At 37.0% G+C, this 27402-nt stretch overlaps 1 protein-coding gene across 6 annotated transcripts in view; it reads left to right on the top strand.

Annotated features, from left to right (window-relative positions):
* The window catches only part of UBR3 (ubiquitin protein ligase E3 component n-recognin 3), a 110743-nt gene that overhangs the window by 78222 nt on the left and 5119 nt on the right, over positions 1 to 27402 (top strand). For all 6 annotated transcript variants that reach the window (XM_065670420.1, XM_065670423.1, XM_065670422.1 and 3 more), the window contains 7 exons: positions 1344 to 1429; positions 9924 to 10029; positions 16604 to 16701; positions 21251 to 21375; positions 24854 to 24961; positions 25448 to 25558; positions 26370 to 26546. In XM_065670420.1, the coding sequence (XP_065526492.1) occupies positions 1344 to 1429; positions 9924 to 10029; positions 16604 to 16701; positions 21251 to 21375; positions 24854 to 24961; positions 25448 to 25558; positions 26370 to 26546 (811 nt within the window). The remainder of the gene's footprint in view (positions 1 to 1343; positions 1430 to 9923; positions 10030 to 16603; positions 16702 to 21250; positions 21376 to 24853; positions 24962 to 25447; positions 25559 to 26369; positions 26547 to 27402) is intronic.

The following is a 27402-nucleotide window of genomic DNA, read 5'->3' as shown; positions in this document are numbered from 1 at the left end:
TCCTTGCTGGTAGATTTTTAGAAGTTCAGTAAGCACTGCAAATCGTCTGAAGAGTGGAAAATTCCCCTGTCACACAGATGCCCTTATCAGCAGCAACCAGATGGAGCTCTGAGCAGGCACATTATCAATGTTAAATTGCCTTTTCTGAGTAGAGAGGATTAAAGCATTCCTTCAGAAATGGGTGGCATAAGCTGCAAATTTAGGGGTAGTAATATTCTGAAATGTTACTATTTTAAAAAACATATGAAAGTATCTTCACAAACACTGCGTATCGAAAATGTATTGTTCTTTCAAGCTGATGGAGCTCAAATATGTAAAAAAAGTTAATGTCTTGGATAATATAGTCATCCTGTAGTTTCTTCTCTAGACTATGTGGATGTGTGTTCTTATCTTAGATATAGTATGTGCCTAAAATTCTAGAATAGTTTTTAATATGTATTCAGTTGCATTATATTGCATCTAAAATTGTTCCGTTCTTAGTTAAAGGACAAAATAAGTTTAGCCTGAGCTTTGTAGTTTGGATTAAAGTAGCAAAATAGCATTTCAGAATAATAGAATTATATTCCTTTAATTAAAGAAATGTATGTGCTCTCACAGAACATAACATAAATTGTTCGCTCCAAGTCTTGGGAGTAGAAGACAATGCAGTACTGAAACATCCAGTTGCAAAATTAAACAAAGCTAACGAATTTGCCTGAAACAGTTGGTGCCTAAGTATCAGATTACAGTGATACTAAGAAAGAAAGATTCAGTGTGACATGCAGGGATTTAGTGACACGACTCCTGTGTCATATTAATGAGCTGCAGTGAATACCAGTGTTTCATTCAGAATTAACCTTCAAGGCTTTTATTAACAAACTTATCTATAAAGGTCAGTGCTTCCATTATAGTTGAGGCTGTTTTCTTACTTAGTTACTTGATGGCGTATCCATTGTACTGTCTGTTTGTTTAAAGCAAAACAAGAGTCATGCCAATAGACTTTCTAGACATATCTGATTGAAATTTAGACAATCTGCATATTGTTGTTACAGATTTGCACATAAATTATGAAGGAGTTGTGTATGCTTACAGAAAAAAGCCTCAGAATTAAACTTTTTTATTCTTCAATCACAGTTGTTAGCAGCTCTTTTAATATAGTACTTGCTAATCAAACCACTTAAAATCTTATATGTCAGTATTTTGATAAAGCTAGTTGGAGTCATATTTTGGCAGTATCTTGGACAAAAGATTAGTTCACAGGATTCTTTTACTTAGTGGAGGCTGTGAGTTTGTGGTGACTCTTTTATGTCTGTAGAAGCTTGAATAATTCTGTTCCATTCAACAGAGTTATGTTTTTCTTGCAGAACAAACTTGGAACTTGAACTGGTCCATCGAGGAGGCAATTTATGTTCAGGAGGGGCAAGTACAGCTGGGAAAAGATCATGTTTAAGTAAGCTTTACGTTACGAAATGCAATTTAAATTAGTAGAATATTGAGTAAAGATGTCTAGTTATTTCTAACATTTTCTAGATTATATCAACTTCTAAGAACTTTTTTCTTGCCTTACTCTGTGAGTTTTGTTGCAATTTGAGAAATCTGAAATCTACTTCGCAGAAGTTGTTCATTAGAGATGTTCATGTGCTGCGAGTATAATCTATTTAGAAATCAATTGTCATAGTACCCATTTAATGTTTTTTGGTAAGTAAAATGAGAAGTATTTTAAGGGTAAAGCAGAAAAGCTTTGTTTCACCCTGGCTATTGCTTGTAATAGTAAAGTAGTTTGTTTCTCTGAGTGCTAATGTATCTGATTACTAGGTCTCAGAAATTTGCAGCTACCATGTCCCTTGTCTTCAATTTCCCTAGTTCTTTCTTTGACAGGAGAGTCTAGCAAATTTTCTTTGGTAGAAACTCTCAGATCTTCATTGTTCTAAAACCTTCAGTATTTGGCAAATAAACAGTTCTGCTATCATACTTAATTTTTTTTCAGCACTTTTACTATTTTGCCAGTAACTCTGTATGTCTCAAAACGAACCACTGTTGCTTGTTCATCAAAGATTACTGGAACAAACTAAACTTGCAGAAAGTTGAAGAAACGTCTCATACTTAAAGTATGGAAATTATCTTAACAACAAGCTTTAAGATTACATTAGCTATGGCTTTTAAATATACACATTAGTTTACAACTATTGCTTTTAAAAATACATGTTAGTTTGCAAAATTTCAAATGTTTGAAATACATAACTTTTTGGTAGCAGCAAATCTGCTTTTAAACTGTGTGTTATTTGTCTATATAAAGAGTAAAATAGCCCAAGAAGGAAAACATAGGTTTAAATCCTTGTCTTCAGAATTGTGTATATATTTAGAGAGAAGAATATTTTTTTCTCCATGATGTGATTTAGCTGGTTTTGAAGCACAAAGGCTTAATCTGAAATTGGTAGTTTCTTCTGATTGAAAGTTGTGCTGATGATGCTTTTAAGGTTACAACATTTCTGGATATTTTTTGGTTTTCTGCTTACAACACATTGTATTTTATTTACTGACAGTATTTTTCTGTTTCCTTCTTAAACTGTTGTACATGTGTTGAGTGTGGTGTACACGAAGTAGTGCTTTCTCCTTCAGCTGCTGCATTACTTTTAAGGATTCTAGCAAGGATTCTGATGAAGTAGGGCCAGCATTAAAACACAATGCACTTGCTTTTTTCCACCACTTTAGAATGTGTGTAGAATGGTACATTTTCTTATTTAGATCTAAATCAGTCATGTTGATGGCTTCTAGTATCTGCCTTGCACTGGAGAAAACTGAAAGGCCTTTAAAGCTTTTGGGCGAGACACACTATGTGTATGAATGTATTGTTGCTTTAAACAGCATGGACACATACATGTCATCTATTCATTGTTAAAACATACACATGCTGTTTATGTTCTGTGTTGGTACTTATTTGGTGAAATTATTATGTATCAAAATAGTCATATTAAATCTTGCATGAAAATAGGCTCATTTTTAATGTAAGGTAACAGGGTTCTCCTATGACAGATCTATACAGTCCTTCCATTTTGTAGCATTCTGTTTAGTTTTGGACCTTAGGCTAATTATGTCTAGTGGGAAGCAGAAATATTTCTCCCTATATAGAAAGGTTTGTTTTCAAGAAACTGTTACATAATAGGCCAGGTTGGATGGGCTTTGAACAACCTGGTCTGGTGGAAAGTGTCCCTGCCTGTGGCAAGGGGCTTGGAACCAGATGAGCTTTAAGGTCCCTTCCAACCTAAACCATTCTGTGATCCTATGATAATTATATGAGTTTCTGTCATTACCACTTCCTTATGGTCGCATTTAGAGATAAAAAATCACGGTTCTTCAGATACTTTACTTTCTGTAATAGATTTTATTATTTTTTCCGTGCTAATTTTTTTTTTCCAAGAGGATTACCTTCATGCTCCTACACAGTGAAGATAGAGTAATCTTGAAAATCCATGCCCCATCTAGGACTTGAATACTGGTTTTTTTAAAGTCTTGCTTGCACAGTATTGAAACTGCTTTTGTTTTTAAACATCGTTCATGTCAGGTCCAGCAGAAGTAATATAAAACATAGCCCATTTTTGTCTGTCTTACCTGTGAGATAATGAGGTGTTTCTGCTGAGATTAAGCAACCCACTGTGTCTTGTAAGAACTGTAAAGTTTGTTGATTAGGTATTGCAGAAGGGAGGGGTATGCTGTCCCAGGTGAGCCATTACAGTGGCAAGCGTCAGAGAACAAAATGGTCAAAAGTTGTTTTAGTAGATTGCACCTTGAGGGCAGCTGCTCTTGGGAAGTAAAATTAAGAGTGATTAATGTAGCTGTTAGTATCAGTGATTGAATCTGTGCAAGAAGAATGAAGAAAATTTGTCTGTAAAATTGCCATTTTAAGGTTTAAAGTTTTGTGTGTGTGTGTGTTATGACATGGTATGCAACCGAAAAATGCAAATTAAGTCCTATTCACTTATTACTTAAAAGTTAAGTCCTGTTTTAAGGACCACATTACGGTTCTAGTCTATGGCCTTGAAAACCTCATGGGGTATGGGGATAGTTATGATGTATAGCAGTTGCACAGGTCTTACTTCTCTGTTGTATATACGTGTTTTTCTCTGCCATTGTTACTCTGGTAATCTTGCAATAGTAGAGCGAAAAATTTCCAAAATTTAAAAGTTATCTATAAATTAAATTATAATCTAGTCCTTTCTTCCTTATAATTTTAAATAGTTCTTTCTTTCTGGCTGCCTTCTTTTCTATTTTCCTTTTTCCCTTTGTGATAAGGATAGGATTAATTTTTTAGGGGAAGGATTAAATATTCTGTCACCTTGTCCTTTGGCTTCAGTTTCCCTGCATAGGAGCTCCTTACCCTTATACTTCCCTCAGATAGCAGAGTCTGGCATTTCAGCATCAACTGCATTAATTGGAAAGGACAGTAATTTACAAGGGGACATCAAAAAAGTATTTAAACTTGTGTAAGCTCACCTTAAATGTCCAGCACCTTCCTTACTTTTGTGATGGTTCTAACCATTAAGAAGCCCTTTTGCTCTACTGGGTATTTTGTTGGCTGGGGTTTTTTCTCTTCTTGTTCCTTTGAAGCCTGTGATTTGTGTTTGTAGGTGGCTCAGCAGTGTCATCTGTCTTGATTAAGATGTTAGTATCAATTTCATCAGTGCTTCTAGTGTTTTTGTGAGCAGAGAAAGTCATCTGGACGTGAAGCATTTTCCCAGCTCTTCATTTTCCTTCTGCATCAATTTTTTCAACCACATTGATAGTAATGGCTCTCTCATTTTACCAATATGGTCAGTGGTACTTGGAACCACTGAGTATTCGTGTAGGAAGAAAAACCTGATTCTTTTACGAACTGCTCAGTTGCAACTGTCTCTTCCTGTAATCTATTCATATGAATACAGTTGCAAAGATTCCTACCAGATCTCTGAGTCACTGAAAATAAGAATAAAAGTAGTTTTCAAGAATGCTTTTTCCCTTGGCACAGTGGGTTTCTGTGGCTGTTTGGGTTTTTTGGTTTGTTTTAGTGTTTTCTGTTTATTTCTTTCAGTTAGAGTCTGGCAGTCTGCGGGTCTTTGGTGCTCATCCTTTCATGCTAGATCCTAACTATTTCCTAAAAACCTTGGTATGCCATTCTTACCTAGTGTGAGAGAGGCAAAGGTAGATACTATTGAAATTCTATTGCTGAAGTTGATTACATACACCGGCAAGTTTGGTGTCGAGGATAATTAGCTGCTTCATCAGCAATTAAGACTTAAGACTTTGTAAAGACTGTTCATGTCTTAATGCCTTAATAAGCTTTTCCTGACCTTCACATATTTTTTTCTTCACTGATTCCAATCTACTGGATCAGCGATGAATGGGAAGATGCTGTCAGCAGGTCTTTGCAGCTGCTGTTGCTAAGTGGACTATATAAATCTCTACAAGGAGACAAAAATTCTTCAATCTCGTTATCAAGAATCAAGTCCCATCTGGTTGTATCAAGGTTTTTTTTTGTGTTATAATGTACATTCTTCCTGATAGCCCAAGAAACTCTGGGGAAAGAACATAATGTTTCTTGTCTGGTCTGATCTTCATGTAGCACTTGAGAAAAGGGGTGTTTTCAATTCCACATGTGGTGAACTGCTGTGTCACCGAGTTTTGTGATCTTTTGACATTGTAAACATGAATACCAATTTATAGAATGAAAAAAATTAGAAGAGTAGATCAAAATAGCAAAGTAGAAGTTTTTGACAGCAGTATATTATTTACATCCATCTAAAACAAGAATATGAGAGAGACTGGGAAATAAACACATCATCTACATGTTTGCAAGCAAACCAAAGTCAGCTAATTCCTTAATTTTCTTTGTCATCATTATCACAGCACAATTGCTATATTGTGGAAGTGGAATTAATAACAGAAAAAAATCATCTGTTTCCAGCTTTCATAATTTGAGAGTTTAAAGTCAAGTGACTGGAAGAAGGAAAGATGAAAAAAAGGCAACAAAACTCATGTGGAAATTGGGGATCTCTTTGGCAAAGATCAAACCAAGATTAATAGTGAGACCAAAGTTTACGTCTGCCTGTAACTTCCTGAATCACTAATCCGTTAATACAAAACTTCGTGAAGAATGCAACTGCAGGCAGTATGGATAAATAGACAAAGTACCCATTATCTTTATTTTTTATGGGAGGAGCAGCATTAGAACACTTCTTCATACAGCTCCAGTCCCTGTACAAAGACAAGGCCTTATCCTTTGAGCTGCTCCCGTTCCAATTGAGTTTATTGCTCCTCTCTCACAACAGAATAACATTAAGAAGAAGAGCTGGTACAGAACAGTTGAAAAGAATGTACCAAGAGCAGCAGTGTATGGTACAACAGATTTATTTTCATAATTTTTAGAAATGGGATTAGGATGGCTAATCTGACTCAAGGATAACCCTGGTGTCTAACTGCTAATCTAGGTGATTCTAGTAAGTGTTTTATATAAGGTTTACATGTATTCTAAGAAAACAAAGACCATCTAAATAAGTTGGGGGAATTGAGACAGCACTGCTTTAATGTAGGTGATATTTGAGCCATATGAATGTGTTTTAAAGCCGGTAATAATTTTGCCCACTTAAATCTCTAGATCTTGGAATCTTGCCAAGCCGCAGCTGACTTGCCGCAATAAGTTACATTGTGCATACTAATTTTGTGATTTTTGTACTTACTCAATTTATCTTGATGCAGTCAGTCTCAAATATTACAAAGTTTTTGGGAAAGGAGGACCTGGTTCAAATTAATTTCACTGTTTACTTCTCATGGTTTATTATCAACAAACCTGTAGCTCTCATTCGGTCGTGACTTCATAATTGCCGTTCTCTAATTTTGTTGCTGCTATGTTTTCTGCAATTAATATTCTACCAAATTTTGTTAAGAACGTTATTTTGATCACTTTGATCCTGTCTTTCCCATTCATGAAGGTGGTCTGTCCTGGAGAGAACCGGCTGTAAGATACACTGTGAGCGGTGGTAGGGTTTGGGATGTCTGGTGTAGCTGTGGCCTTCCCTCCCGTTCTTCAGCAAGAATAGGCAAGGTTCTTGGCTGTGGGCCATTGTCATGTTAATGTTCTGCTGCTACTTGGGTTGTTTTTTTTTGTGGGCTGTGTGGTTTTTTTTCTAGGTCTATTCTGAGCTTCTAAGTAGGGTGTAAGAAAACGGGAGGATGCTCTGTAATTTCATATTTGTATTTTGGAATGATGCTTTCACACAAAAACCCAGGGGAAAAAACCTCTGGCGTTCATTTGACTCAGAGCAGATTTTTGCCAGTCCTCAGGAAGTAAGAATGTGGTGAAACACCAAGTACTTGGTGTATAAAGAAGTTGCCAGGTCTGCATTCTCAGAGCTCTGGTGCTTTCCCTGGCTTTCTCCAATACTCTGTAATTATAGTAAATTTGAGGTACAGCAATTGGAGCCGCTGTGGTGTAAAACAGAAGAATGTGTTTGTGAGGAAATAAACCTTTGTGTATTCGTCTGGCTAGTCCTGAGTATTTGCTGATTGTTAGAAATCTCAGATAATACCAATACGAAGGCAATAGCCAAATCAGAACGCAATTTTACTGATTTGGAAGGTGGCTGCCACCGGGCCATTGCTGTGCAGCACTTGGGGCAATATTATTCCTCAGTCACCATGGGCTAGAAGCAAGCATGGCATTGACTTGGAGAGCATCATAAATTTTTTAAGCCATTTCATTAAAAATATTTCATAAAAGGTCATTGTAACTGTATCTTATTACGTACTTCCTAGCTTTACGTTCATGTGCTAAACACGTTTTCTTCCAGAGGACTGATCACAAACAGAAATTACTGTCTTATAAGACTCCTATATGGAACTTTCCTGTTCAGATTCAGTTGATGATAGAATATATCTTGCATCCATAAATATTACATGCTTAGAAATTACAAATAAGTTCTCCAGTGCTAGAATTTGATGCTTGCCTGCTTATTTTTGTCTTAGTAAAAGCTCAAGAAAATAGCTGTTAAAAGGAACAGAGGGTTCATTAATTATGCTGAGTTGCCTTGTTTGAGGCAAGGAGCAGTTCAGAAAAGAAAAAGGTGACATTCCCTTTAGTCACAGAGAGGCAGGAGGGAAGGAATGGTCTAATGGGTTTCATTCCATATCAACCCATGCTAGAGGGGGGCTTTATCATTTTGATGAACTATCAGTATATTTTCAGGGATTTGAAGTTTGTCAGAAAAGCCATGTTCTGCTGGAATCTCTTACCGGGAGAAAAGATGACTTATTTTGTCCTCGGTGACTGTTTTTATTCAGAAAGCAGGTGACAGCAATCAGTTCCAATGCCATCTACATCTCCAATTATTTTACAAACCCCAGGAGCTAATTACAGCCCTGAGGCTCTGGCAGTCAGCTGACTTCATCATGCGCCTCTTTTGGCTGTTGCGTACCTCTGAGTAATTGTCTATTTATGGAAAATAAATTAATAGCTGCTATTTCTACTTTAAAAAGAGGACCTGTGAGTGAGTGTGTAGGCTGAGTGAGTTGTAGAGAGAAGGAAGATGAATAGAGTAGGAGGCAAAGGTATCAACTAAAGGAATAAAAGAGGAGTGAGGGGAAAGGTGATGGCAAGATGCTATGGGAAAGAGTTAAAAGGAAAGGGAGGAAGGAGACAGTATCCCAGAAAATTGAAGAGGAGAAGCAAACACGGCAGCAAATGGCAAGATAGTGTGACAGGAGGAAAAAAGTGAGCATGATTGTGGAAAATAGTATTTTAATATAAACCTGTGAAGATAAAATATGCTTTGTTCCCAAATTGTAACTGTGTTGTAAACACAGAGAAGTCTGAGTCCTTGGTAGTCCCTGGTCTAGTTGGAGGTGTCCCTGCTTATTGCAGGGGAGTTGGACTAGATAACTTTCCAACCCAAACCATTCTGTCGTTCTTATTATACCTCTCTGGAAACGCTGTCAACAGAGATGTTGCCTGCCTTCCTGGCTTGCTTAAGGGGAGCAAGAATAGCCGTTATTATCTTTGTGCTGATCAGCTGATTCATAGAGAAATTAAAACTGTGCATTTTAATACAAGATACTGCAGTAATGTGTATGAATAATAACTTGAGTGTCCTTTGTTCAAAAGGTTCTGGAAGTGTCTTGCAAATATTATGGACACAGTGGATGTACAGAAGGTTTTGAATTGATGACTATCAGCAAACTTTGCCTGCAGCTCGTATAGACAAATCTCTGCCATTATAAAGACTGTTATTTCTCTGTCATTGTTGCATGGTCTGAAGTTGTTTGGTTTTTTGGTTGGTTGGGTTTTTTCTCTTCCTAAGGTTACCTACCTATCAAATAACCTTATGAAGGCAGAAGTGACCCTGCTGTAGGCCAGAACTTTTAGCAACTTAAGGTTTATTTCACATATGTTGTGTACAGAGCTTAACTGTGAGAGAGGAGAATAAAAGCTGTGTGTTGAAAGTGTATCGGTCTCTGTTCAGAAGACACGTTTAGGATATCATGGCTTCTGGCATAAGCTAGAGAGGGAAGTGAAGTGTGCATGTAACCTTAGCAACATAGCAGCATATGCAACATATGAAACAGGATTTTTTAAAAAGACCTATAATTAAGTAAGTGGAGCTAGTGTTTTATGAGCACTAAAACCAGTGGGATGTGGTTGGAGCTTTCTAAACAGCCTTTCCCTGCCTCAGAATGTGAGGAGAGGAAAAAAATAAATTTTTTAATGTGCATGCATGCGTTCACTGCCTTCTATCGAAACCTTGCTTTTCTTCTAAACGTGTTTTAATGAATAGATAATAAAAATATGCTTGTTTAGGGTACTAGCTTATTTGGAATGAGATGACAGGCATCACGCAAAATAAATGATGGCATCTTAATGTAAAATACTTCATAGTATTATATATAATAATCAGCAATCTGTCTTCTCCACCTTTCAGATCAGCTGTTCCACGTGTTGGCCATGCACATGCGCCTGTACAGTATAGACTCTGCGTACAATCCGTGGAGGAAACTGACCCAGCCAATACAGGATAAAAATCCAGAGCAAGTATTTTAATTTATCAAATATTAATTTTACTTTGTGAAAAAAACATCCCTACAGAGGAGCTTTGGGTAACTTTCTCTCTTAATGTAAATTCTCTGTGAGAATTTACAGTTGTACGTATATGTTTTTAAAAATAAATGTTCAGATTTCTTTTATATAATATCTGACACATGCCAGTTTTAAGTTAAAGCTTAAACACACCACTTGCAAGCTTAAGCATATGCAGATTTAGCAATATTGGGTAAGTGGATAGGTGCACTGCTGGTTTTGCTACAGATGCTAGACAAAATTTACATTGAGATTAAGTTCAAGAATAATGTATTGAAAATCAGGCAATGACTAATAGCTGTTACAGAAATAACATAAGTAGGTCTAATACGTTTGAGAAGTAATTCTACCTTAAGCTAAAAATTTTCCTCATGCTTGTTATTTTAAGCAAGTTATTTACCTCAGTTTGCTTTTAAAACATTCACCTGTGCAAGGATTAACAATATAATAAATGAAGTCATGTATCTGTGTTCTGCAAGGGCTTTTATCTGTAAGACCCTTCTCTTTTCAGATTCTACCTTGATGGTGAGAATAAAGGTTTCTTGCCTAAAGATAGATGATTATTTTTCCTCATAAGAGGAAAATAGGTTTCTTTTGGTTTGTTTTTTTTTTCCTTTTGGCACATGGAGCATCTTCACAGCTAAGGTCTCCACTTTATGGCTTGCAGTAGTGTTGAAAGACTGTCCTTTTAGTGCCTATGCATCTGTGTATTTTTCAGTGTGTTTATAGGAGCCTAAAGTGAAAAGCATTATGGAGTTGCAAGAGTTGATATAGGACAGTGATGCCACAGTCCTACTCGGCAAATTGGGAAAAATTATTAAAACAATTTTGCTTGCTTCTAGTTTGAGATTTTACTGTTTGTCCTCTTGGACCCAGGTCTCTTTTTGCAGTCAACATTAGATTATTGCAAATGGTCTATAAACTATCCTGTTAATTAATTAAATGAGATTAACAAAACAGTTTATAGACCATTAGCAGAACAAAGCATCAATAATTTTATTACTTGGAAACCTATGTCATTTAGCATGCATTCAGACCACTTTGAGAGTCTGTTTCCTGTGATTCTGTCCTGACCTACATGTAAGGTTGACTGACTTACACCAGGCAAAATTAAATAAGGTTGCTAAGCTGTTGGCAGGCAGACTGGCTGTGGGACTGTGCACTTCTCATTTTGGAATTTAAGAGCTTGCTGGCTTTGGAAGCGGCTGTTAATAGAGGGGCTGCTTTTTCTTCAGCTGCAACTTTTTTTCACCCTTACAGACTTGATGGAGTTCACCCTGCATTGGTCATAACAAGGTTAGATTGCTGCAAGTTAGGTTTCATTAGGCAATATTTTGAATCACCTAGAAATTAATGGTACAGTAGGCCGTACTGGCTTGCTTCGCAGGAGGTGCTGCATGTTGAGAATGCATTTGAGTAATTCTGTTGTCTTCTGCACTGGTTTTCAAGTTTTCTTGGTAGACTTGCTGATAGGGATTGGGTATTACATCCTAATTGGCACTGCATCCTTCATGATTTAGGAGGCTATAACTGAGAAATCATCCATTTTGCCATGAAGCAGTTTACTGTTAGGATACACAGATACAATCATGCCGGGAATTTTTTGCTCCCTCTTCAGAATGTTTTTCCTACCTTAATCTGCAGGCCCTAGAAGGCTGCAGAGGAGGCAACTTGGGGACATGTTTTAAATGCATAAATTAGAGCATAAGATGTATATCTGTTAATTATATTTTAGAATTTGAAGTTGTAGTTGCACTTGAAGATGGCATTTATAGGATTGGTGTGTATGATCTAATTGCACATTTCTTAGTCACCCCGCTTTCTGAGAAATCCAGAATAGCAGACTTCTTCAGTTACAGGAAATGCTCAGAGCAATTAGAAGGCAATGCACTCACTGCTCGAAACTGAAGAAGATTAGAGGGTGGTGGAAAAATAACCACTGCAGATTTTCGATGTTGATAGCACTCTGCCACTCTGAAGCTAACCAGGTAATCTAAATCATCAGCTGGAATGGCACACTGGGCATATGAGACTTTAAACAGAGACTTGTAAAATATCAATGAGAAGAAAAGATCTATACCATCTGACTGTATTACTGTGATTCAAATAACTTAAGATCAGGAAAGTCACAGGATGCTACCCAACATGCTATCCGATTTTGTTTTGTTTTTACTTATGCTTATTATTTCAGTTGAATGCAGTTTTCATAGAAGTTACTCGTGTTCTGTTTCTTTAAAAGTCTAATTTTCAGAACTAAAATAAATAAGTAATTTATGGAATGCAAGTGCCATTGCATTACCTTTTCACAGTTATTTAGTTGAAGTTACTTGATTCAAATATACATAAATATTTACAACTAGAAATATCCAGTAGCTTGGTCTAACACAGTTCAGCTATCATTATTCATAAATCATGCCTTAGATTTCATGTGTCTGGGAGGACTGATCAAAGTAACTTATAAAGACTCACAGAATTGTTCTACTATACTTCCCAAAGCCCCTGGTTTTGCGCAGTGTCATCTTCTACAATGGTATCTAGATTGCTCTGTAGTTGAACATGGCAGCTGAGAGGAAAGATAGGAAGGAGCTCATGCAGTCACACCAGGGTAAAGTAGAAATAAGTAAGTTCTGAGCAAGAAGATACTATTTCAGAAAGGGCCTAATCAATGTGAACTGTTTGAAGGAAGGGGGAGGAGAGGGAAGACAAAGCTAAGTCTGATGAACTGTGAATAGTAAAGTGGATTCTTTCTCTTATGCAGTTCCTTGGTCCCACGGGCTCTGTTTAAACAGATTGTTCTACTAGGGACAGATCTGGTTTCAATGGTGATCAAATAAACAATTATTGTGGTGTAAGTGGAATAATAGCTTCTGGCAGGGGGCAGAGAAAGAGCAGCTGGAGGCAATAATTACTGAATCCAGATGTGGATTTAATATACTACTCTGAATATACAGAGTTTCAGGAACAGCAAACCCAAAATGAAAGAATATAATGTTTTTTTAATTTACATCTTTACAAAGTCTGAAATTTTTGTGTCTGTTTTCACGGACAGAATAAGTTGGCAAAGAACTATTTGTTAAAGCATTAAGGATCTTTGCAGTAGAAGCACTTGTGGGGGCAAAATGCATGATGAACTGAAATGCTGAAACATACTGGGTTATTTTTACCAGAGTGTTTTGCTGATGTTTTGTTCTAAGCTAGATCAATTGGGTGAGTGTTTACAGTGTCACACTGAGGCAACAAACTGCAGCACAGGGATGGGAATGAGCAAGTGTGTGTGGGAACCTCCTGAGTCACATCTCCATCACAGAAAATGGGAAATGGGAAAAAGAGAGTAGGATGATGGGACAATGGGGTTTAGTTAAGGTTTGTGTAAGAGGTGGTATTTACATATACATGCTGCAACAGGACTTATGTGATATATTCTATAAACACAATTGCTGCCTGAAACACCGGTGTCACAGGACATATGTTAGGAAAGGGAGGTTTTGATGGTAATGCCAGCTCCAGGAGTACTTGCTCTCAGCTGTTTCTTCCTTCCCCTGTACTTTAGCTTACCATCTTCTTCAGCTGTGCTGATGTAACTTGGGCGGGCTGCATCATGAACAAAGTCAAGCAACTAATCCATGCTTTTAGAAAGGTTAATTTGAGTAAGTTTGGGAACAGCTGACAGGGGAGTGCTAGGGGCATAGTGGTGAAAGAGAGATTGTGAGATGCCTGCTGTTAGTACTGCCAGTGAAATGCTGTGTTGTATAAGGAGAAAAACTGACTTGCTGCAGAATCTACTGTGACACAAGGAAGAGCAAATATGAAATTGTGATTATATCCTAGAATGTACCCAGAATAAATAGTAGAATTCTACTTTCTTACCATGAACATCAGAAGCTGTGCATTCCTCTGACCTTTCTGCAGGCTGGGACTTGTGGGCTGTATTTCTCCTCCTGCAAATTCTGAAGAGACTATAAATTTGCCCTAGTTGATTAAGCCTTCAGCTGCATCCATATCCCTGTGTCTCAGGTTTTCATCTGACAGTCTGAAAAGGTGTGAGGCCCAAACCTACCACTATTGAATTTCTAACTTCATAATCAGTTGGAGTTAGTATCAAACAAAAATTTTAAGTGTCTGTAGCTGAGAGACAAGGGGAAGGGGAGGGTATGTGTAAGGAAATGCCATAAGCAAATGCTGCTTGTTGTGGAGTAGAACAGAATTTTCTGTTCCTCTATATCCATTCCCATTCTGCTGTGACCTCTATCAGGAGGATGCAGAATACAGAGGCAGAGTTGCTCAGCTGTTGGTGGACAGACAGCTCTAGTATTGGCAGAGCGAGGTGCAGCCCAATTACCTTGTAGTGGAGGAGAGGTCAGGTCCATACAGAATGTTGAGCAAAGCCTTTTTCTTTTTGACACATGTTTATATTGCAATATGTAGTTTTTTTTATCCCCCCCCCCCCCCCATTTTTAATGGATTCAGTGTGCAACTGTAGTACATTTGAATCATTTTATATTACTTTGGTCCCATCTGCAAATGTACTTGCTTTCATTTTATTCAGTGCTTCTGTGGCACATTTTTTTATAAAGTCAGATTTATCAAGCTTTCACATATGCATTGGGGATTGTCAGGATGGGCAATTTCCATAAAACACATTTCTAAACACATTTTATGTATTCAGTTTCAGTGTCATAATGAAGAAGTTGCTTAGGCTCTTAACAAGTGACAGAGCGATTTTTAAGTGCTTCATATGTTGCAGTGGTTGATGTCAAAGGAAGCAGCTTATCTAAAACCCTGGCTTTTAATGTAGCTTTACTTCTCCAGTTCATATGAAATGAATAAATTAGGCAAATCATTCAGTTGGTCCTGCCTGTGGAAATGAGTTCATTTATTTGCAATACTGCAAGTCAGTCACTGTGTTCTGTATGTATATTTCCTAATTTTGCCAGTAGTATTTGACCTAATTGTTCCATGACTGCTGAATGGTAGATGTTGATACCCCTGTCAGAAAGAGGTGTTCAACTACATGTGACCAGAGGGAGTTAATTTTTTTTTTCTTACTGCTATTCCAAATTATTTTTCCCATAATTTATATATAAATGAAAATTTAAAGGTGAGAAGTAATTTGAGAGATATCCATGGTTTTAAAGTCATTATGTAATGAGGGTTATTATAAAACTGTGTGTCATAGATCGTAAAATAGAACTAACTGTAGGTGAAGATAGACGTAGTGAGATTAACGTCATATTTGCCTGTATAATTTCGAAAAGGAGACTTGATAGTGTGATAACTACACTTGGTAGTGTAGGGGGCACAATGTTTGCCCCCTTTGTCTTCTTTAGAATTCAGTGTACTGATTGGTAGATTTTGTTTGTTCGTTTAGCAGGGGCCCATGTATAATTATGTATGTTACAGTGTTTTAAAACAGTCATTTTATAAAATGATTGATGATAGCAGAAGGTGTTCTAGATAGTGTTTGCTCTGTAGCTGTTTGGGTTCATTAATTCAAAAGGGCCAGTTAGACCATGTTTCTGTGACTTCATTTTATAAGACCAGTCAACCATGTGACAAAAAGTGTTCTTTTAGTCCTCTCTTACATGACTGCTTCTGCGTGTTAAAATTCTGTTCACTCCTAGCAGTGCCTTTTGTAGAGAGAGGTCTGAGTTTTTGTGACATCAGTAGTGATGTAGAGGTCTCCTTCCAAATGTAGCATCGTGTTTATGTGCCACAGAGATGATGAACTGGTTGGATTCTCAAAGCTGACAGAAGGCACTAAGGATCTCCTGCATGCATCTACATCTTCCTGCATGGGAACAGCCTTTTCCAGCACGTGGTTTGCAAGAGCTCAGTTTTTCTGATATGTGTGTGTGTGATAGATGGCACCAAGGGGAGTCATCAGCTGAGCTAGTGGAGTAGCCAGTGCCAGCTGAATTGGGTCAGAGGAAAAGTTTGGTGCCCTGGGAAGAGGCAGTAGTTGGATCCAGTGGTAGTTCATCAGCTGTGATCTGAAAGGGCAGAGCTGAGACAGAAGAGGGCTTTTAATGCCTTGTCTGTATGTTTGCTCAATCTGATTCTGTTTATACAGAAACTTGGGCACTTGCTGCAGGGCTTAAGTCTCACTGGGGAACTGGGGTCCACAGTGTCTTGAAGAATAAGCTAAAGGAGGAGAATGAGACTGTACTTTTGGTGGTAGAGCTTAATAAAGATAAGTGTATAACTTCAGTACAACTATCTATCAGTTTATCAGTTGTGGTTTGCCTGCAAGACAGTTTAGATTGCTGGAACAAAGAATGAAGCTAGCCTTAAAACTGCAGCAGGTGGATGCATTTTGATTTCCTGACATTTTCATGTGTTTTTTATGGAAGGCCCAGTGAAGTGCCACATGGCGTACGGGCCTGTAGCTACCCTAGGTAAGGGAAGGGAGAATTGTATTTTTCCTCTGAAAGCTTGATATAAAATGTAATACTATTTAAAATAAAAGTAAAATATGAAAATGGTTTTATAGTATCACAAATGATTGTCTTCGGGTTTTTTTTTCAGGATAAGTGAAGAACTGCCAGAAGTTCCTGTACTTTACAGAGATGTCTCATCCCTTTTGCTTATCCAGATCTTAACCATGCCTCAACCATTGCACAAAGGTATGTTACAAAAACATGTATATTTAGATGCTTATGTATATGAGGCTGCATTCATGGTGGTTTCCATGGTAAATCGTAGCTGGTCGACTGCGTATTCTAAAATAATGTATCTGCGTATCTACAGAAGGTGGCATTGAACGGAAATTTCTGTTGTGGGTTGACAGGTTTGTCTGTGTCCCCTGTCCTCTGCCCTTATCAGTCAGCCTATTCATTAAAGATACAAGAGCTGAGCAAAAACTATTAACTACTTTTACTGAAGGAAAAGTGTCCTTTGTTTGACCTTCATCTCTTTGCTTAGACGGGCAGCTCAATGGTTGAAGTTGAACCGAGTGCCTAAGGGTGAAAGATTGTAATTTAGTTTGAATTTCAGAGTTTAAATTACAGCAGCCTTACATAATAAGAGGTCAGATATACAGATGGTAATTGCTGTAATGCAGCAACTTCAGTAGAGACAGCATACAGTATAATTTAGAATAAATATTAGATACTTAAGAACTAAATTTTTCATTACTAAAGCAAAACTGGTTTAAACCTAAATTTCTTTCCTGTATGAAAGGAAAAGCTGAACCCGGTCCGTCTTGTTAAGAAACAGTGTGTCCTCCATATGAATGTGTAGTTCAGACCCTCTGGGCTCTGGCTTTATTATTTATAGCAATACCTTTAGTTTAAAACAAGGACAAAAAAAACCAAGTATCTTTTTACTACTTCACAGACAATGAACTGGGTATCTGCTTTGGGGTCTGTGTAGCAATTCTGATATCTACTGAGTTTTGCTGGTTTTTGAATAGGTAAATACAAGGACGGTTCTGTTCTTGATGCATGCACCTAACTTACAAAGTATAGTAGGAACTCCGTTTTCCTTTTAAGAGATGTTGGTGTTTAGTCCTCGCTACTCAGTGTTCAAATTCAGCTCAAGTGACCCTGTGTGTATCTGTGAACTTTTTGGGTTGTGGTTTTTCAACTCAAGGTATATGTTTATAGATAAAGGCTGTTCAATAAGTCACAAGAATATGAAAATACCAAAATAATAAAATATTTCTCAATAGGAAGCCTATTGTCAAAATATTTTTTTTCTTTTTAACTACAGCTTAACTTAAATTTTACTGGAAGGGCTTAATAAAAGCAGTAAAGTTTAATGAAACTTAACACTTTCTGAAATACAGGGAGAAACTTGTAGTTTATGTTCAAGCATTGAAAAATGATATTTATGCATAGATACCTTACCCTAGGAAAGACAGCACTGAATTAATAGTCAGGCATCCTGTGGAGAATTCTGTAAAATACCACACATCAGCAGCATGTTTTGCTGTTGTTCTTAGGTTTGGTGTGTGTTGCAGTTGAAAGGGAAATGACAGGTGGCAGGCTTCTGAAGCTGTTTCTTCAAATAACTGTTCAAGCTTTAGATCAAGAAGGATATTTTCAAAGGTTATTTAAATAAAGATGCCTTTCTGAATTCACTAAAAAAGGTCCAAGTTCCTTAATTTTGCATTTGGTTTGCTTTGTGCATTCTTTCTGCATTCGTTGCCTGCCAGCATATATATCTAATTTGATACTGAAACTAAAAGATGCATGTTGACAGTAGTACTCTTATTCATCTGCACACTTCTTGCACTAATGTTAAAATTAGAATTCTGGAAGTGTTTCCTATATAAATCTTACTTTTAAAGGAGTTTATTTAATGCATATAATGGGATGGGATGCTGTGAAGTAATTTGGTTCAAAAATTTTGCTTTAAAAAGTTTCAAATCTAGGAACATAAAAGCATTTCTCAGTACTATTCAAAAATAAATACAAAAATGCTGCAGTAACCTCTGTTCTTTCTAATGGCTTAGTCTTAGTAAGACTACTTTTAGACTGTCAGAACATTAGATTAGGGTTTTTATGTACAAACACAGAAGTCCTGACTGCATTTTAGTGGAGAACATTGCACAGTAGGTGCACAGCATACAAATATGCTAGCAACCGTTAGACTTATTAAATCAAAATGATGATGTAGCAAAAGCACAGCCTGCACCAAGGGGGCAGCAGGAAGACACCACACATTCCCCACACGCGCATTGCAGAAAGGCAAATAAAATTGGTCTTTGCAGTAGACAAGAATATAAGAGCTCTCTAGTGTTATGGATACCTACATCTGTCAGATGGTTTGCATTTTATAAAGAAGGGATATGACATATTAATGAAATTATAGTTGATCCTGTGGTGATTTTGGTATGTCTCCCATAAGATAATTTTGTGACTGTAAAATACTTGTTTTAAAAGCCATGGCACTTACTACACAGCATAAGAAGTTTTTGCAGAAGTCAGGACTTAAGCGTGATCCAGATGTGGAAGTGTGTGTGTTTTGTCCAATTCTGGGTTCTCAAAACCTGAAAGCCGTCATCATTTATGGTCACATACGTATAAGTAAATACAAGGACGTGAATTTATTTTTAAAAATGGTTGGAACTATGTAACCTTTAAGGTCCTTTCCCACCCAAACCATTCTATGATTCTGTGTAGTACTTCTGATGAATTGAACAATTAGTATTAAGGTGGGGATAGGGACAAGGAGTAACTAATTATAGTTAACAAAACCCAGGTTTTGAAAAGTGTCCTATTTCCATAGGGTGCTAAGACACTCAGTGTTGAGCCCTGCGTAATCACCGCAGCAGAACAGGAGGAGAACTAGAAGACAGTGGGCTACGGCAGACTGGTGACTGTTGACCGGTGACTAGTTTTGCTGCTGTAAGCACAGTGGTTTTCATTCATGCTTTCACAGTGTAAAATTGGTCTCTATCACTTGTACCTGCTGTTGATAGAGATAGAGCTCAGTACTTGAGTTCAAGTCTAGCTACAATTATAGACTGTAGGTCAGGCTGAAGAGGCAGTTTTTACAATTCTGTGAGTGCATTTTGTTTAGTCTCAGTCCCAGAAAATTTACTGAAAGCTTGCCCACTACTGTTCCTCAGGAGGATTGCTGACAAAATTGAGGTTTCAGCAAAAGAGAAAAGTAAGGCCTAGAGGTCTAATGGGATCTGGTGAATTCTCCTGAGGAAATGTGGAGAGGAAAAATCACTATAGTTCTACCTGCTTCAGAATGGGGCAGGTGAAGTATAGCAGGATTTGTCATCATGTTAACATAAGCTCCATAGGAAGATAATACAGAAAAATGTGCACTTTTAATTACACAGTTACAAATGATCATTTAGGTGCTTAAATTGTGCTGCTTGTACGTACTCAGTGACATTAAAAAGTTTTGGTAGCCATTTCTGTGTTGATTTGTAAACATTTGTTATCTAAAAAAGCAATTGTTATTTCGCAGATTTAATTATGTACTCATGTCCTGGCTGGGTTTGGTTTAGAATCCAGTAGTGGGGGTTGATAAGAGATACAAGAAAGGAGAAGCAAGGAGTTTCATCTCCCTTACCTCCTTTTAATTTTCACCTACAAAGCTTGTTTAAAATCCTTTGGGAAGAAAGAAGAATGTAACCTAATTTTTGTGAGGTGTTTATGTAAATAAAACTGTTTTGCTTGACTTCAGAGCCTGAGAGGACTTTTTAAAACCCTCATTCTTTTACAAATTGTTTCAGATACTATATTTCAGTTATGTTTGTGCTTAAGGGGTGGTGTAAATGATGATAGAAGTTCTTTGATCTGCCTAGATTTAAGAAAAGAAAACAAGAGAGATTATTAGGGATAGGAAATAGAAGCTAAAGTAAAAAGAGAAAAAAGGATTGGTATTAAAAAAAGGGAAACAAAAAAGAGAGGAAAGGGCATGGTGTAGTCTTATTTCAGAGAATGGTCACATTTACCTTTTTTCCTGTTCCAGTTCTAGGAAGCCTTATTTTGCCTCTGCTAGTTTCCCCAAAAAGCATTTCAAAGCCCTTCTCCTGCAGTCTTTATGTAGGCGATAATAATCCTTTAAATATACAAAAAATTGCAAACATGAAACATGTTTCAAAAGAAGGTAAGTTCTAAAATGACAGGTTTTAGTCCTCCTTCTGTATTCAAATGAGGTCCACTAAATAGGTACTCACTAAAGAGTGATTTTCAGTAAGTATTATATAGCTGGATCTATATCTGGAAGTGAAAGGGTAGATACCGAAGTATGCTTAATGTCCTTGCAGTGATTTCTTTGGGAACTTTTATTTTTTCCAGTATTTGTATGAATGTTACTTAGCCCAGATGGTTTAATCATTGCCAGAAAAGATGGTAGGATATGTATTTGCTTACATCCACAGCACCCAATTAGTTATAGCTATCAGTAATCAGTAGCTTCATCTAATGTAACGTTTGGACAAAACAGAATTTGTAATATCATCAGGTCCCTAGGAGGAAATCACTGCTGATCAGGATTAAGATGAACATATGGAACAGTGAAAAATTACTTGCCCTGTACTTGTTCCATTCACTACGGCTGCCAGGTCATTTCTGAAAGCCAAGAAACATATTTACGTTGGTTTGTATGTTTTGGGGTTTTGTACTTTTTGTATAGCGCTTGCTTTTCATTTGAGAAGCATCATTTCAATAACTAGAGATTCTGTAATCAACTTTCTTTGTTTTACAGAACACTTCACCTGCATTATAAAGGTGCTGTTCACTTTATTGTATACTCAAGCCTTGGCAGCGCTTTCTGTTAAATGCAGTGCTGAAGATAGGATGGCATGGAAAGAGTCAGGAGCTCTCAGAAAGGTTGGTTAATTTATTAAAACATTTATGAAATCTTGCTTAGGTATTTCTGGTAGGAATGTAACAGATTCTTCTGCTTTGCATGTAGTAATTTGCTTCTGCTCCACAAAAATCCAGTATCTTGTTTCTCTGTGTGTATTTTTAGAAGGTTTTGGTATGTGACGAGACTTAAAAGCTTCACAGTGAATATCTAGTTCCAGAACTCAGCTTCAGGCTTGAGGCTGTATCTCTATAGTTTCAGTCTTGAGTTTGTTGCAATGGTATCAAATAAATGCAGCTTTACTTCCTGCCAAATTGAAGCTTTCCTAGACAAACCATGGTTTGATCTGATGAGTTCATTTACAGGGAAAGCAGGCAAACTTGTTAGTGGGGGAAAAAACCTCTTGCCTCTTTCGTACTTATTCATGCTGTTTGTGGCTAGCCATATAAATTTCTCTCAGTGTGTGGTTTAGAGTGCTCATGTGGTGAAGAGGCAGAGAAGGAAATTTGTAGATTAGGCAGGTAGATATCTCGCTATCATTTCATTGCCTTTTGGTATTATTTACAAGGAAAGTGAAGGCACATCTTACTATTCCACTTCAGCTGATTGAGTGCCAGTTCCCACCAGAAGACAGAGTTTCCTGCACTGGCATTCATTTAATCCTTCAGTTAGTTTTCTGCTGCGTGGACTGATTCCCCAGAAGGTCAGAAGAATGCCAATGCCGGACTTAAGGGAAAGGATGGAAGTGTTGGGGCCATGAGAAAGTATACCCCTTCAGACAACAGCTGGGCCTTAGATTGTGTTGGCTGTAACATGAAATGCATGCTGAGAAGCATAACCTGCTTTTCACATAGAAGTTAGATTTGTCATCCTGGTCAGTCACAACTTCAAGGTATTAAGGACAAATTATCTGCTACTATGCAAGGTTGGTTTGTTTTCTGGGCTTGCATTAAGCATTTGAGATCATTGGGCAGTGCTACATTTCGTTAGCTCCCTCTCCATCCTCTTCTTCGAATATATTTTCTTAGAATTTCAAGAACATTTCCTTGAGATTCTTACTGGTGAGGGGGTGTTCAATTTTTCTCTTTACGTAAGTGTTTCCCAAGTGATAGATAACTTTGCAGTTTGAAATTTGTGGTCTAAATAGGCTGAAGTGTTAGCAGCTTATATTCTTTCACAGCCCATATGATAAACATGGCCTGCATTTTTTGTTGTAGCAGAGGTTGGAGTTTATCTGAACATATATTTACAATGCTTAATTTTTTGTCTACAGTGACAGGTTTTACTGTATGAAAATACACTTAGGGCATCTGGTAGATGGGCTTGCTACCTATTAGTTCTAAGAACTTTTCCTATAGAAGCATGTGAAAGCATTTGCTTCACATAAAGAGCTTTGTACTTGAGGCTTGCTAATTATGATAATGGCTCAGATAATGGATTTATGAAGGAACCATCTCTTGATACCAAAGAGTCCGTTTTAGTGGAATTTTCACTAGTGTGCTTGTCTTTGGATGAAAAGGCTGAATGGGAAATAGCACATAAAACCAACAGTATGTTACTGTGAATGGATGCTGTGCTTTGGTGTAATTGAAATTAACACAACAGAGTAACCTCTCAGTGATAATCTGCCCCAAGTGTAGAGGCTTTGCAGAAGTCCTACATGCATGTTTGCCTTTCCCCAGTTGTCTTTCCAGCTTCCTGCTCCTCCTCCTGCATAATGTTGCTGCCTTGACCTGTGTGTTTGCAAGTGGCCTCTGGGCACAGAGGACTGGCAGCAGTGTTCCTTTCTCCCAGCCCTTTGGCAGCCCTTTTCTTCTTGAGCCTGGCCATAGGCCTCAGATGAATTCTTTCGCTTTGCATGTCATGAGGGAAGCAGGTTTTTAGTTTAGGAATCCAAGTTCTTTCTTTAAAATTTCTTGAGACCTAATTGATTTAAAATGTATAGTTCAGGATGGCTTTTTCTTACATGCTTGATAATACTGACATTTTGATCCCAGGATGACTACATCTTACTTAATTTCTGTGGATAATGCTAAGGGACTCTATTTCAGTTTGGTATTCCAGACATTAAAACACAAACTGAAGTCTTGCCTTTGTGTTCACACCAAATGATCAAACATCTATAGGAGTTTAATTTCTATAGGAGTTTAATTTCTATAGGAGTTTAATTTCTATAGGAGTTTAATTTCTATAGGAGTTTAATTTCTATAGGAGTTTAATTTCTATAGGAGTTTAATTTCTATAGGAGTTTAATTTCTATAGGAGTTTAATTTCTATAGGAGTTTAATTTCTATAGGAGTTTAATTTCTATAGGAGTTTAATTTCTATAGGAGTTTAATTTCTATAGGAGTTTAATTTCTATAGGAGTTTAATTTCTATAGGAGTTTAATTAAGTAGGGCTGAGAGGTGGATGTTCTACTTTTGATTCCCAACTTCACACTTGCTATCTTTGCAAGAAGGCTTCTGGTGTCATAAGAAGTACACTGTAAATGCCTATGGAGTAAACTTCCAGGAATAATGTAGATAAAAGGTTTGTCCTAATTGCTAATTTCAGTACGTGTTGCCTTCTGGCTCTTGGACTATGAGCATGAAGAGTGAGTCTGCCTTCCCAATGCTGCAAGTTGAAGGCCCCATCTAAAATCAACAATTATAATTGATGTCAAAATGCACTAAAGAAACCAACTGATGAATTCTGTACATTGTTATGTACTGAAGTCTTTATAGGTCTAATCCCACCTAGCTGCTTTGGAATTGTTTCAAAGAAGCCCAGTAATGCTCCTCTGTATTATTGTTTTTTATGTTCATGATACACTGACAGAGCTCAAAATTCACACCCAATCATGTTATTCCTGGGTAGGATTTATTATGACTTGAAACTAAAATGTTTATGTGAATACTGCTTTCTATTTCTGATGGCTTTCTATAATCTTTGTCTTTAAATGTAAATGTTGTGGCACAAAGCTTAGTGGCTATTTATTCTTTCAACTAAATATTTCTTTCCATCTGTAGTAGATATTGTTCATTCCAAACATAACTCTCCATTTAATGATAGACTCATTTCAACTTAAACCACATAGCAAACGTTTTGGAGCTCATTCTCATTGGTACATCTTAGAAAATTACTACTTTTTTTTAATTAGTTGTATTAGAATTCAAATTCTGTCAAAACACCATGTATCCATGAAGTGATTCTTCCTAATTGTAAAGTGTGCATTTTTATACTCACAGAAAAACCCAGTGGAAATCCAACATTTTAGAAGTGTTTTCATGTAACACTCAGAACACATGTAACTGAAGTAGCAATTCGCATTTCACTCTGTGATGTAAATGCAGTCCCTTTTGTAGGATTTATTTCTTTTTCTAAAAGCAATATGTATCTTTGTAGGTCAAAATCCGTGTGCTGAACAAAAGGAAATGTACTTTGTTGCTGTTACTTTTACCAGGAACCTTTTCTCCTTTTCATGACCAATGCATTTTGAGTTTCTTTCCTCTTATTTGCAGAATACATCCAGTGGAGAAAAATCTTGGGAAGTGTTGCTGGGTCATGTGATCAGTGAGCTGTCTAAGGGGAAGATGTATGAAGAAGGAGAGACTGAAGAATTAACAGTGGTATTGGCAAATCTCTTGAGAAGTTATCCAGCATGACCCGTTTCTGTCTCTTATTTAAGTTTTTCAGCTTCGTTGTTAAAATGATTTTTCTCTGATCTTGCTAAAGACTGCAGTACAACTCCTCATTTTCCAGATCAAAGCACATCCCTCTGGGAGAGTTTGCCTGTGCAAATCTTTCTTTTACTAATATCGTATGTGGCCAGTGCTGTGTTGGGAAATCTATTGACAAATACTTCTTTATAATTGTGGGTTTTAACCATATGTATGAAAGACCTGGAAAACTGAACATTTAAGTAGGAAAAACATTTGTCAAGGGGGACAAAACCCCATAGTTATTTCAGATTATTAGTGACATGCTAGCCTTTGGAATGTTTAATGCTGTAGTTTATATAGTATGCTAAAAACCATCTGTTTCATATTGGAGTTTCTTACATGGCAGACAACTTATCTGGGGCAAAATTCAGTAATTGCTTCCTTCCTCCATAGGTAAATCCTGATTCTGTAGAGTGCTATCTGCAGCAGTTCTGCCTGCCTTTCCTCAGGATCGCAAGCCTTCTTCAACACCATCTTTTTGGAGGAGATTTACCTAGTTGCCAGGTACAGATTGAGAGGGGCACACATTTAAAAGCTAGAGATCAAAACTTAGACTTTTAAGGTATCTTTTTCATAGTATATATTTTATATCCTAAGATTATTTTTTTAAATCATTTAATGGTATTGCTCTGCTGCATTGTTTGTTTTCTATAAATTTGTTTTCAAGGCAGTTTCCCTGATATTCTTAAAATTCAGTAAATAGATGCTTATTCATCAGGTTGTAAATCCTTGTCTTATAACATACCAGCATACTTCTAAAACTTGTCCAGCATTTGCAGAGATGGCATAATTTTCACTGGAATTCAGCCCTGCTTTTGCATAATGCCTGTTAATGTTTGGACTTTATTCTCAGAGATGTTGCATCATTGGACAATTATGTTTAAGTTCCATGGCTGATTTAAGTACAGTTTGCTGCAGGTCAGCTTCCTCAGATTCTTGCTTCAAAATCATCTCATCTCTAAAACCAGCTACAAGCCAGTTTGGGGTGATAAGCAGGAAGAAAACTAGGGGTTTCCACTACAGTGGAATTTTCTTTTTTTGTTTGTGTTTTTTTGATTTGTGTGTTTGTGTGGGTTTTGGTTGGGGTTTGGGGACATTTTGGGGCTTTTTCACTGGCTAGTTTTCCTGCATTTAGAAAATTCAGTTTAAGGTCATCTGGAAAAATGCGAAGGCTTTCTGTGTCTCTAAACATGATTATTAGCATCATTGTACCAGAACATCTTTACTTCTGTAATTGGAATAGATACATTTTTAATAAACTATTTAAACATTCAGAGCATATGTATTAATCTAAGTCTGGTTTCATACCCAAAAGGAAGATGAAGAATTCACAGTTCTTGCAAGCTGCTTGGGTCTGTTGCCATCTTTTCAGTCAGCTCATCAGTTCACCAGTGCCTCTTGTCTTGATTGGCCAGTGCCAGCATTTGACATGATATCACAGTGGTGCTCAGAATTAGCTTCATTTGGAGACAGACATCCAGATCAAGTAAAGGTATGTAGCAAAATTACTTCTTCCAAAATAGCCCTGATGTGGCAGCAGCTATCTGTTGCTTGATTCACTATGCACATATAGTACTGTCCTGGATATGGATCTGAGAACCTGACTTGTAAATGAGAGAGAAATTGTAATCAAAAATATTAGTTAGTGGATGTGGGATGTGTTGGTTAAAAACAGGAATAGAAAACCTGTCTGGTTTTTTAAAATGTGATTACTGGAGACAGAAAATAGAAATGCTATTCTTAGATGATATTAAGTGTACCCATGTCTTCTACACCTGAAGACTGTAAAAGGCATATAATTGAAACTTTGACTTTTAAGAAAATAAGTACCAGAAGCTTTTTTCTTGCCTGTAAGATGTTACTGGTATTTTTGAGCATCTTCACTTGCAATACTGAAAAAGATCAAAAAATAAAGGCATTTTTAGTAGTCAACTGATAAAAGCTTGCACGTCTTCTATGAAAGGTAAAGAAACAGTACAAAGACTTGAATGAGTATGATTGGAATATCAGTTGTGAAATGGAAATGTTTCAACATTACTGCATGGTTTTTATGAAGAAGGTGCCTCTCAACAATTCGAGTCCACTTCTCCTAAGTTTATGGTGTCAGAGGCAACACAGATGCATTCTTTACTCTGCAAAATTATCTGCATCTGCCTTTGGATGCTTGCAGGCATAAGTTAGGCTATTGTGAATGAAAATTTGAATACTCAGATTAATCTCAAAATACAGTTGCTGACAATCTCATAGGCATTTGAAAGAGACTGCAGTGAAACTGATAGCATTCTTTCTGTGATTGAAAAGAAACCAGCTACACGTTAGGTTCTGAGGTCTCACTTAAAAAATGTCAC

Source organism: Lathamus discolor, chromosome 3 (assembly GCF_037157495.1).
Source record: "Lathamus discolor isolate bLatDis1 chromosome 3, bLatDis1.hap1, whole genome shotgun sequence".
NCBI lineage: Eukaryota > Metazoa > Chordata > Aves > Psittaciformes > Psittacidae > Lathamus > Lathamus discolor.
Note: the sequence above shows the minus strand (reverse complement) of the source record. Positions and strands in the feature narration are given on the sequence as shown.